At 37.6% G+C, this 10,912-nt stretch overlaps 2 protein-coding genes across 7 annotated transcripts; both read left to right on the top strand.

Annotated features, from left to right (window-relative positions):
• Nucleotides 1-1,226: 1,226 nt before the first annotated feature.
• enkd1 (enkurin domain containing 1) lies at nt 1,227-4,758 on the top strand. 6 transcript variants are annotated; one of them, XM_042220721.1, is made up of 9 exons: nt 1,230-1,479; nt 1,610-1,636; nt 1,885-1,969; nt 2,369-2,593; nt 2,756-2,931; nt 3,021-3,176; nt 3,254-3,396; nt 3,525-3,661; nt 4,186-4,756. In XM_042220721.1, the coding sequence occupies exons 3-9, from the start codon at nt 1,885-1,887 to the stop codon at nt 4,344-4,346; spliced, it is 1,083 nt and encodes a 360-aa protein (XP_042076655.1). In that variant the 5' UTR covers nt 1,230-1,479; nt 1,610-1,636; the 3' UTR covers nt 4,347-4,756. The 6 variants fall into 6 exon arrangements, with proteins under 6 accessions (XP_005924456.1, XP_042076655.1, XP_005924455.1 ...); XM_005924393.3 differs by having other exon boundaries at nt 1,605-1,636; XM_005924394.3 differs by having other exon boundaries at nt 1,227-1,636; nt 3,260-3,396; nt 4,186-4,758.
• Nucleotides 4,759-4,969: 211 nt separating this feature from the next.
• On the top strand, nt 4,970-9,486 carry polb (polymerase (DNA directed), beta). The gene is made up of 14 exons (XM_005924391.3): nt 4,970-5,187; nt 5,496-5,553; nt 6,590-6,656; nt 7,031-7,105; nt 7,234-7,292; nt 7,431-7,480; nt 7,782-7,833; nt 7,962-8,016; nt 8,106-8,178; nt 8,260-8,330; nt 8,415-8,501; nt 8,644-8,711; nt 9,026-9,165; nt 9,337-9,486. Exons 1-14 carry the CDS (start codon nt 5,127-5,129, stop codon nt 9,429-9,431), a joined length of 1,011 nt encoding a protein of 336 aa, XP_005924453.1. The 5' UTR covers nt 4,970-5,126; the 3' UTR covers nt 9,432-9,486.
• The last annotated feature ends 1,426 nt before the right edge of the window (nt 9,487-10,912 follow it).

Genomic DNA, 10,912 nt, shown 5'->3' with positions numbered 1-10,912 from the left:
GGCGGGGCCGTTGTGCAAGTGACGTTGGGCACCAAATCTCTCTTTTATTATAAAATGTTTGCAATATGCACATTGTGTCCATGACGCACACAGGCCTAATCATTCATTAGAGAATAAATTAATGCCCAGCAGCATTTGAAATAGAGAAAAATATGTTGATATGTTGAAAAATGTAACTAAGAGGTCTCAGAGGTTAGTTATTCCAGTGTATATAAGAGTCTAAAAATATTTAAACACGGCCAGCTTCATACATTAAGAGAAAATGGAGGGGAGAAATGATATATAATGCCTGAGAGAGAATAGACAATAATTTAGAGATTTCAGTGTAAATGTACCAGCTCACAGAAATAGAGGGACTTTGGTTGGAAGAATCTGATAAGATTTAATGCTTTATTACAACTCTCTCAGAAATAACGCGATACTTCAACCCCACTCCCCACCCACCCTTTCTGCTGAAACCCAAAATCCAAAACCCAAAGTACAAACTGCTACGATGTTTTGTTTTGTTTTTCCTTTTATTAAAGACTATTGGACACATGGTGATCTGTGTGGTCTTTAATTGTGAAATTCCCTGAGAAAGTAAGATTATATGTTTCTGAGTATATACCTTCAGAATGGAGATCTGGGTGCTAAAAATACTGTTACTGAGAAATGGATGTTATTACAGGAGAACCCAGTGCACATAGTACTCTGTTTATATAAGTGTATACTATATTAGAAAATTAGGGTTGCTACACTGAATAATTGTTTCTATAATTCCACAAACACTAACCTTTCATATTTTTGTTAAAGTTCATGGACTCCAGTAACAAAGAAATGTGGTAAACATACTCTCAGTACAAGTACCTTAGTGAAAAGTTTTATTCTCTGTAGTGCTGGAAAAAAAAAGGGAGAATAATAACTGTGAAACTGCTATATTTACTAGAAGTGCACTCTGGAGTCAATGACAATGACCTCTACCTAATGTCCCCTTCGAATGATTGGGTTTATAAACCCTGAGTTAAGCATGTCAGGCAAACTGGGTACCTCCTGTGTACTTAGGCTGCACGCTCTGACAGACATTTGGTCATATTTATATTTATTTTTGCATTAGCTAAGATTAGGGGGATTGTTAAGATTTTGAGTGTAGCTCGATAATTAATTAGAAGAGAGTACTGCTGATCCTGAAAGACAACACGCAGGGTCACTATACCTCCTTATACAAAGCGACAGGATTAAAGGTTTAAAACTGCAGAAACCATTTAGAGGTTTTAGTTTTGATTACAGTTACTATTGTGTTTTAAGAAGCCCAGCGCTTTGTATTTGTCTTATTCTTTCAGGAATTTGATCGCTGTATACGCTTTTCGATTAATAATATTTGCCCGGCAGCTCTATTTCTGTGTGCGCCTGCTCCGTTGCCATGGTGAGGAGTACTGCAACAAGTGCCGGCGTCATCAGCGTGCGTGAAAACAATCAACTGATAAACAACAGGGGACAGAGGTAAATCGATTACCGTCTCTTCTTTAGCCTAAATGGAGCTGGTTGCAGCGACGTTAAGATTACCTGCAAGTTATTCGTGACTAAACACGTGTGTGTTTTGTATCTTATCCTGAATACGTCGAAAGAAAAGGTGTTGAGGAGATAACTTTACAACGAGGTAATTAACATAGCAATAGTTAGCCTTTAGCAAGCCCTGAAACAGAGGAAGAACATGTATTTCCACTACTATATTCTGAAGAATCACTGTATTCCGATCAGCTGAATTAGGTACAGAAGCTGCTCTTCTGTATAGTCTATATGAGTTGGGTTAATTACTTTTTATTAGAAAGGTGCAGGCCAAATTAAATCAGCAGTCTTACGTGTTTTTAAGTAACATTAGCAAATAATTCACATCGTCTTTTTCAGATGTGTGAGGGACCTTCGTCTATATCTGGGCCAATTCCCCCGGATCCTTCTCTGTTTCCCCAGTACTACAAGCGACCAGCTTCAGGTGGGGTGCAGCCACGTGACTGTGGTGTAATAATTTTTTTTAACACAATCCTTTATTTAGATATTGCAGCATTGAGATATGAGTTGGGGGGTTGTGATGGAAGGATGGCAACTAAAGTGAAAAGGGAAGTTTATAAGATAGTAATGAGACCTGCTGTGATTTGTACTTTGAAGATGGTGGCACTAACAAAAAGACAGGAGGCCAAGTTCGAGGGTGCACAGCTGAAGATGTTTGTTTATTAGAAATGAGTCCATCAGAGGGTCAGCTCAGGCTGAATGGTCTGGAGACAAAGTTAAAGAGCCATAGGGTGAGTTGGTCTGGATAAACCAATATTTTTGGTTTATCCAGACCAAATAACCAGTTTTAACAAGTTTATTTTATTTTTCTCTTCTCCTCAAGCTCGGGGTCGTTTAGAGGGAAACCATGATGGTACTTTGGCCCTGCTTTCAGGGCCCCTTGCTCCAGATCCTGTGTTGTACCCAGGTTGCTACAGTGCTCGTACCCCAGCACAACACCCCCGCATCAGCCCCAATGCTACCCATATCCTGGAACGAGGTCAGAAAGGGGTTGTAGGGGAATTACTAAAAATAGACAGTATTTCTATCTCTCCTGTTCCAAAACAGAGTAAGTGGGGTTTTTTTTTTTAAACTACTAGTTATTAAGATTGAACACTGATGTATTAGCTTTTGGTATTTTTTAGCATCTTATTATAGAAAGCATGAAAATAATGAATTTGAATCATTGCATTTGTTAAAAGAAAATTAAGACAGCCTTTCTTACCCTCAGAACAGCGAGTGATGCATGATTTTGGTAAAGAGAATGTCCGTCGACTGCGAGAGATCCAGAAACGTTGCAAAGAGCAGGAGGCTGAGAGAGCACAATCACGTGCTGTTCCAGTTAAAGCTCTTTGGACCGCCTCAAAATACCAGAATGTCCCATCGAGGGTGATGGCTCAGCTGCAGGCAAGAAGCATATCTGTGTGAAAGATGCCCGTCCATGAGCACTTCATTTTTCCTCATCAGGTTTTGACCAGTCTGTTTCTTTTGTGAAGGTTTCCAGTCCAAGTGTTAAGCCACAGTGTCAAAACTTTCTGAAGGCGCATTCCTATGGTGGGTCTGCTTCCCCACAAAGGCCACAGTCCAAAACTTCACGTGTAGCTGAGCAGCGTCGGGCCTCCTGCAACTCTACACAGGACCTGGACTTGCAAGTGAGAATTGCTAAAGTTTTATTGGAAGTTCAACATCTACATTTTAAACATGCTTCTAGAGATTGTTTAAATTGCAGTTACAGGTTCAAGGTCAGACAATAGACTTCATAAAACATAATGCCCGGACTGCAGGAAAAACTGTGATTCGGCGGTCCCAGTCACTGACAAACCTCAGAGATAAGCCTGTACCCAGTGCAGTCAAGGGCCAGGTTCCTCAATAGTGAGTGTTATTGAAATCTTCAGTGTCAGTGTGCTTAATGCTCATGATATTTCACCACTAGATACTTTTGACTTTTCTGACACCCTTGTTTTTTTTTTCTCTGCCCTTTGACATTGACACTAATATAGCCTTCAGGAAAGGAAGGAGCAGTGGCGTAAAGAGAAAGAAGAAAGGAGGAGGAATACTCCTGATCCTACGGTCCCAACTGGACACACCTTGATGCCTGAGAATGAGAGACAGGAGACTCTGAAGTCCCTAAAAGAGAGTATGATTCCTCCCTTACATTCATACATGTAGATAACTGCCACGGGAATGCCCGTGATCTCTAAAGATATTACACAGTGCTTTTAACTTGGCAGTGTTGTGTGTGTGTGTACTGCTTGTACATTAGTCCTAAAATCTAGTAATGGGCTGTGGTGGCTGAGCCTTTGGAGTGTGTGTTGAGAAATCCAGGAAGTCTTTTATGAAGCGTGTATCAAGGCTTAGTTGTTGTTGGATCACCACCTTTAAGTTGCAGAAACAATTTTGTTTCTAGTAAAATTCTTTTCTTGGATTGATTTTTCGTCAGTTTGGCCAAACAATCTGGACTATAAATATGGCAAACTAATCCACTGCTGTAGGAAAAAAAAAAGACTGGGCTGTCAGTCTGTTGAAAAGCCTATTATTTCTTCCTCCGGTGCTCAGCCATCCATCATAATAACAGCAGCTTAGTAAGTACAGTAAATAGTACAGAATGAACATCAGTATTTGCCTCACTAATTATGTGTTTCTGACATTTTTTTTCTTCAGCCCACCGCTCCCTGGTGACCGAGCTGCTCTCCCTGCCTCTCAAAGCTGACAGTCTGAGTATTCGCTCACGCCGGGCCCAACTTGACTGTAGGCTTTCTGAAATTGAAGAAGCCATAAAAATTTTCTCCAGAGACAGAGTTTTTGTAAAAATAGATTCCTAACACACGAGGAAAAGGAGGGAAGGAAGTGGCTAAGTAAATGTATTGCTTTATTGAGATTAACTTTCATTTTTTATTTGCATTAGGTAACATTACGCTGATTGTTGTGAAATTTTTATTTTTTTCAAATGTGATTAAATAATTTTGTAAGCTTATTACAAAATACAAAAAACAAAATATTATTGAAGTGATACGATTCTTACGTGAAACTTGTCCTTTATACATGCTGCTCACTTGTATGTAGAAAAGAGAGGCAGATATTGTCCAAACTTACTATCGGAGCATCTTTAGGTGTCATTTGCTGAGATGTCATTTCTTTTGTATGGATGTGCTAATGACTTATGATTGTGACTGCTAATAATTTATAATAAAGAACATTTTTGTGAAGTTATTGTGTTCGTACTTACATCATTTTTGTAACGTGGAATATTAAAACCTACCAAACAATACACTACAGCTTTTTTTTTTTAGTTAATTTGATTTCATGAATAAATAGAGAAACACACTAGAACTCAGTAAATTTTGATTGTTCCGTTTCATTTTGTGTCACATTTATACTATAATTATACTAGTTGAAGCAGACGTGAACGCCGTGGCTAACGATGACGTTTTACGCACGCCCCGCCCCCTCTACATTATCGTTCATTGTTTGGCGTGAGAGCTAGCCTAAGCCAACCTGCTAGTAGGAGGCTAGCTGGAAATAAAACGAGCTTCAGGCTCTTGTGCCTACATAAACGCCCATATATCTTTCCAGCGTTTATTTGAGAGACTGTCAGATTCAAAATGAGCAAGAGGAAAGCGCCACAGGAGTCGCTAAATGAGGGAATAACAGACTTTCTCGTCGGTACGTTAAGAGATTTTTGAACTCAGCTAACCGTAGCTAGCATGGAAGTTGGGTTCTGTTATTGAATAAAAATACCCACCGTGCTGGTAAACTAACTTTGCACGACTAGCGGGTATCAAAATATTTTAAATATGGAGTTGTAGTTGTTGGATCTAGTTATCTGGATTACTTACACGTGTGATTTGGTTCGCTCGCTATCTGCCTTGTCATTTAAATGCCTTCTACCTTCAGCTGAATTGGCAGAAGATTAAACTAGCATGAGGGAAATGTGAAGTCTTGCATTGTCCTAACACTGCCTCTGTTTCCAGAATTGGCCAACTACGAGAAAAATGTCAACAGAGCAATACACAAATACAATGCATACAGGTAAGTTCATAATTATGTGAAAACCTGTCCCTGTCACTGGTCTTCATAAAACAAGCGTTTCAAGTGTATTACGTCCACTCAGCCATCAATGATGGTGTTAGTACAACGCCCCCATATTAAAGATTACAGCGTTTATATGACTAAGAATAGACTCATGCTAAAAGAAACATTTTATTGAATTAGAATTTCTTTAAAACACTTAGAGTTAAGAGAAATAACTCTTTTTTTTTTTTTTTAGTTGCTAAAAACTACATTATTAGAGTGAACCCCACATGATCGGATATGCAGCACTTCACAGGAAGAACCCCCTTTTAACAGGGGGACCTCCAAAAAGACCTCCAGTAGAACTAGGTTCGGGGAGCCTGTCTGTAGTGACCTGTTTACAACAACAGGAACTTGGAGGTGGTAAAAAAGGAATCATAACATGCATTAGTGGTATATAACACATAAAGTGTTAAAAGAGGTTAACTGAATCATGGGAAGCCCCAGAGCAGGCCTTGTCGTTATCAAAAAGGAAGTTTTATAGTGGAGAGGGTGACTGTCTCTTCAGTAATAAACTGGAAGCTGATTCCACTGGAAAGGGGCTGATGGCTGAAGTCTTTACAACTTTGTTATTTAGGGTCCAGTAAGCCAAGTAAGCCTCCAGTCCGAGAGTGAAGGACTCTGCTGACATAATAGGATAGAGTCCAGTCATTCAGGACTTTAAAGGATTTTAAATTTGATTTTGTATTTAGCAGGTAGCCAATTAAGATAAACTATAATAGGAGAACTATGATCTAGTGTTCTAGTCCACCAGAAAAGCATCGAGTGCAAGATAAACTTTCTGGATTTATGATTAGGTTTTTGCTGTATGCTGTATCACTGGCTTGGTGTACATGATACATTGTTAATTTAATATACAATACACTAAGTAGAATAGCATTGTCATGTTTACACTTACGATCTAAAAGAAATTAACCTAAAGAAAAAGTGGCCTAATTCAATTTTACATATGTTTTTTGCTAAGACTTACACGGTCCCTTTTTTCTGTGCTTAGGAAAGCAGCATCTACGATTTCTAAGTACCCTCACAAAATCAAAAATGGAGAAGAGGCCAAGAAACTGGTATGTTTGTATATGTTGTCATAGGCAGACTGATAGATAAAAAAATATAAATGAAAGAAATATCTTCTTTCTTAACAAAAGAATTGGCATATAGGACAGCAGATTTCTCTTTGCATGTTGTCAAATCAGAGATCATCTTTGATCCTCTCCATGTGCTTTAAAATCTGTGACTTTCACTGTCACGATGACATTGTTAAACCTGGCAGCACCCCCGTCATTATTTATTTTGTCTACCACTAATGTGCTCATGCTGCTGTTTATGTGATGGCCTCTGTTGTAGCCTGTTTGTCAACAGCTTCTCTGCACATCTTACATAATCACTGCAGATCACACTGCTGAGCAGCAGCCTCATGATTGTTGTCACATTTCAACAGGATGGTGTTGGAGCTAAAATAGCAGAGAAGATTGATGAGTTTCTGCAAACTGGCAAACTTAGGAAACTGGAAAAGGTGAGTCTAAGAATGTGATATCACATTACTGATGTCACACTGTAAAAATATTTTTTTAATAGTTATTTTTATGTATATGTACTGAGTTATTACACCGACTGATGCGCTACATTTATATCTTCCAACAGATCCGAAACGATGACACTAGCTCTTCCATCAATTTCCTCACCAGAGTTACTGGAATTGGGTATGTTGTTTGGTTGTTTGGATGTTCAGTCTGTACTTATGATAAAAACAATTATATGTTCATATTCAGAATTAAAATATACCAAGTATATTATTCACTTTCTGTTGTAACATTGTATGTGCTTTATGTTCACTTCAGACCTGCTGCTGCAAGGAAGTTTGTTGAAGAAGGGGTGAAGACTTTAGAAGGTTTGTGTAGCATTTGCCTCAAATTAAAATTGATACATATTTTGTGTGGTTAGTATAATTTTTTCTTTTTTTAGCTTAGTGCCGTGAGCAGGCAACCACATGCCACATGGCTAGAACGCAGCAGGCAAGGTTCAAGCTGACCTGTGGCCCTTTGCTGCATTTCTTTCCCTCTCTTTCTCTCTAATTTCCTGTCCTCTCTACTTACAATCCACAAAAATAGGCAAAGACCAAAAAGTAAGTAAATATAGAATAATTTTCAATGAGAAGGATTCTTGATTTTGTTTTTTTGTTTGTTTTTTAGATTTGAAAAAGATCGAGCACAAGCTAAACCATCATCAACAGATTGGCCTGAAGTAAGTGTGACTAAATGTTCTCCAGATGTTGTCTTGTAGGTTCTTGGTCATCCAGATCATGGTTTGATGTATTTCAAATATATTGAAAAAATGTTTCAGATATTAAAGTTGTTTTTTGCTGTCTTTAGGTACTTTGAAGAGTTTGAGAAAAGGATTCCAAGAGCTGAAATGGAAAAGATGGAGGTGATCAAGCATTTTTATATTTCTAATATCTTTACATGCTTTTTTTCATACAGACTGCCCTTACACTGTGATTTCTTGTATTTACCCAGACTCTTATTCTTGGAGAGTTGGAGAAAGTTGATCAAGAATATATTGGAACAATCTGTGGAAGCTACAGGAGAGGTATTCTTATCAAGTTACTGGTCCATAGGTTTTAGGTTGCAATACCACTTGAGCCTTTTTAATACTGTTCATAACTTCCAGGTGCTGCATCGAGTGGTGATATTGATATTTTGCTGACCCATCCAAACTACACCTCTCAGACTGAGAAGCAGGTAAGACTTAACTCCATCACTCAGTTTAATTACAGGGTGACATGTCTTTTTAATCTTATTTTTTCTTCTGTTTCTGTTTTGCAGCCAAAACTCCTTCATGCTGTGGTTGAGCATTTGGAGTCCATCGGGTTTGTGACTGACACACTGTCCAAAGGAGACACCAAGTTCATGGTGAGGCATCTTGTGAGGCATCTTGTTTATTTTCTGTCTTACTGAAGGAGGTACTGATTTGTAATGTAGTTAGTACTGTAACTGCACCCAGTCGCTGTAGCGCATGACTGTGGTCATGATGTTTTGGATCTTGTTTTTCTAGGGAGTCTGCCAGCTGCAGCAGAATGATGAGGATGACGAGGAATACCTTCACAGACGTATTGACATTAGGTGCCCTTCTTTAAATTGGTCATTTACATTTGAAACATTTATACAGGCTCATGGGATTCATTTTGTTGCTTCAGGATTCTTTGTCAAGATTATGTGTAATCATAATTAAGCACTATGCTCTTATGTTTAATTTTGTGTATTTATGGGATCTATTTGTGATGCTGTAATTAAAACAATGCCAGTACTGTTTTTCAAGTACCAGGCATTCCCAGTTATTCAGCACAGACAGTAAAGAGGCAACCCTATTTTTGTATTTGATATTTTAACATGTAGTTTGTTCCTGCTCACTGACAGTCTTTTATTTATTCTCAAAGGTTAATTCCCAAGGATCAGTACTACTGTGGAGTTTTGTATTTTACTGGCAGTGACATCTTCAACAAAAATATGAGGACCCACGCACTGGAGAAGGGCTTCACTCTCAACGAGTACACTATACGACCACTGGGGGTCACTGGTGAGTGTTAGTTCCAAAAAAACAACAACAACGACTAAAACAACAGGAAAAAAACGGAATTTCCTGAACTCTTCTCTAGCTCTGAGCAACATATATATCATTCATCACCAACCAGTGATTCATACTATAAGCTTTTAACATGAGCTGTTTTCCTTTGTGCTTCTGTTGTAGGTATGGCAGGGGAGCCTCTGTTGGTGGATAGTGAGAAAGACATCTTTGATTACATCCAGTACAAATACAGAGAGCCGAAGGATCGCAGCGAGTGAAGCAAAGGACAGCTTTACAGTTAGATCTGGAATTAAAGCCACAATTCTCCTAAAAGAAAAGAACTTAAAAAAAATAAATGCTTCCTGGTGTGTTACTCTTATCCCTACTTAGCCATGACATTTATAGAAAATAATGTGAAACAATTTTAATTTGTTTTAATTTTCTTCCCCAGTCATGATATTATGATATAAACATGACAATGCTTTGAAAGAAAAATTTAATTTAAGACTTAATTCTTCACAGTCAGGCATTTGCATCAGTTTTTAACCCCTTAGCAGTCCTACAAATTTTGCCTATAAGGTTAGCAGTCGGACGTACCGTGGGCGGTACGTCCGACTGCTAAGGGGTTAAACAGATTTTTAAAATCATCTTCAGTAGTAATTTATTATGTCTTTATTTTACCTCATATGTACCTTTTAATTTTTGATAAGCCAAAAAAAGGATAATGACCTGCAAGAAGTAATTACTGTTGACTGGCTCCTGTTACATTTGTTCAGCATCACAAACGATGAAGACTGTGGTCATCAGAGCATTCCCCTCGACAACAGTGCTCTTTAACACTTTGCTTTAGTTGTGCAAGGTTTTTAAATTATAGTTTTTTATATATTATTGTATTTTTGTTTTCTACTTTGGGCAGACCAATTGGAAATTATAAGGGAACATGCAAGGAATTTATGATTCACAGGCTAGGCTGGTTATTTACAAATACAACTGGTTTGGGACAAAATTGGCATTGAAATCTTTTGACAAATTAGTTGTTTTGGTGGGGTTTTCGTTTGTATATTTGTTTTACTCCATTGCTGTGTGACTGCACTGGTAGAGTTGAGTAATCTATTTTGTGTGAAACAAATCTATGTAGTGAAGGTTACCACAATCATATCTTCAACACTTTGTTTTTGAAAGGGGATAGACTAAAGATGCAAAACTTGAATATTTGAATTAAGATAAAACTTAACAACTTACAATATGTTTTACATGTTTACGCAAACGTGTCAGAAAATGTTTAAGAAAAAAAGGATCTGTGAGGTTAATGCAAATTGTTAATTTTCTGTATGTATGAGTGTAGTAAATGCAATACAAAAACCATATTTGTATTTTTATTTATTTATATTTATTATAACATTTAAAATATAATGTAAATCACTAGGTAATAGTTCATATACCATATTCATGACATAACCCTTGGGATATAAGCTGAAAGCCATATTTTCAACGATTATGGTTTGTTTACTGCAGGCAACTTTTTCCAGGTACGTCGCATTTACCAAAAACTGTTTCTATGGGCTATTTGTGTTCGTTTGTTTTTCCCCCTTATATACAACAGGTTTTTTTTTTTGTTTGATTGTTTGTTTTGTTTTTATTTCGTAGGTTTTAAGTTCAATTATGTTAATGTAAATATGAGTGAATAATTTAGAGATATATTATTTTTCTTATGCTACTCTGGCATTAAAAATAATTATGTCGTAACGACGATAAGACG

The sequence above is a fragment of the Haplochromis burtoni genome, unplaced genomic scaffold (genome assembly GCF_018398535.1).
Source record: "Haplochromis burtoni strain Fernald_Lab_line unplaced genomic scaffold, NCSU_Asbu1 Contig_54, whole genome shotgun sequence".
Classification (NCBI taxonomy): domain Eukaryota; kingdom Metazoa; phylum Chordata; class Actinopteri; order Cichliformes; family Cichlidae; genus Haplochromis; species Haplochromis burtoni.
Note: the sequence above shows the minus strand (reverse complement) of the source record. Positions and strands in the feature narration are given on the sequence as shown.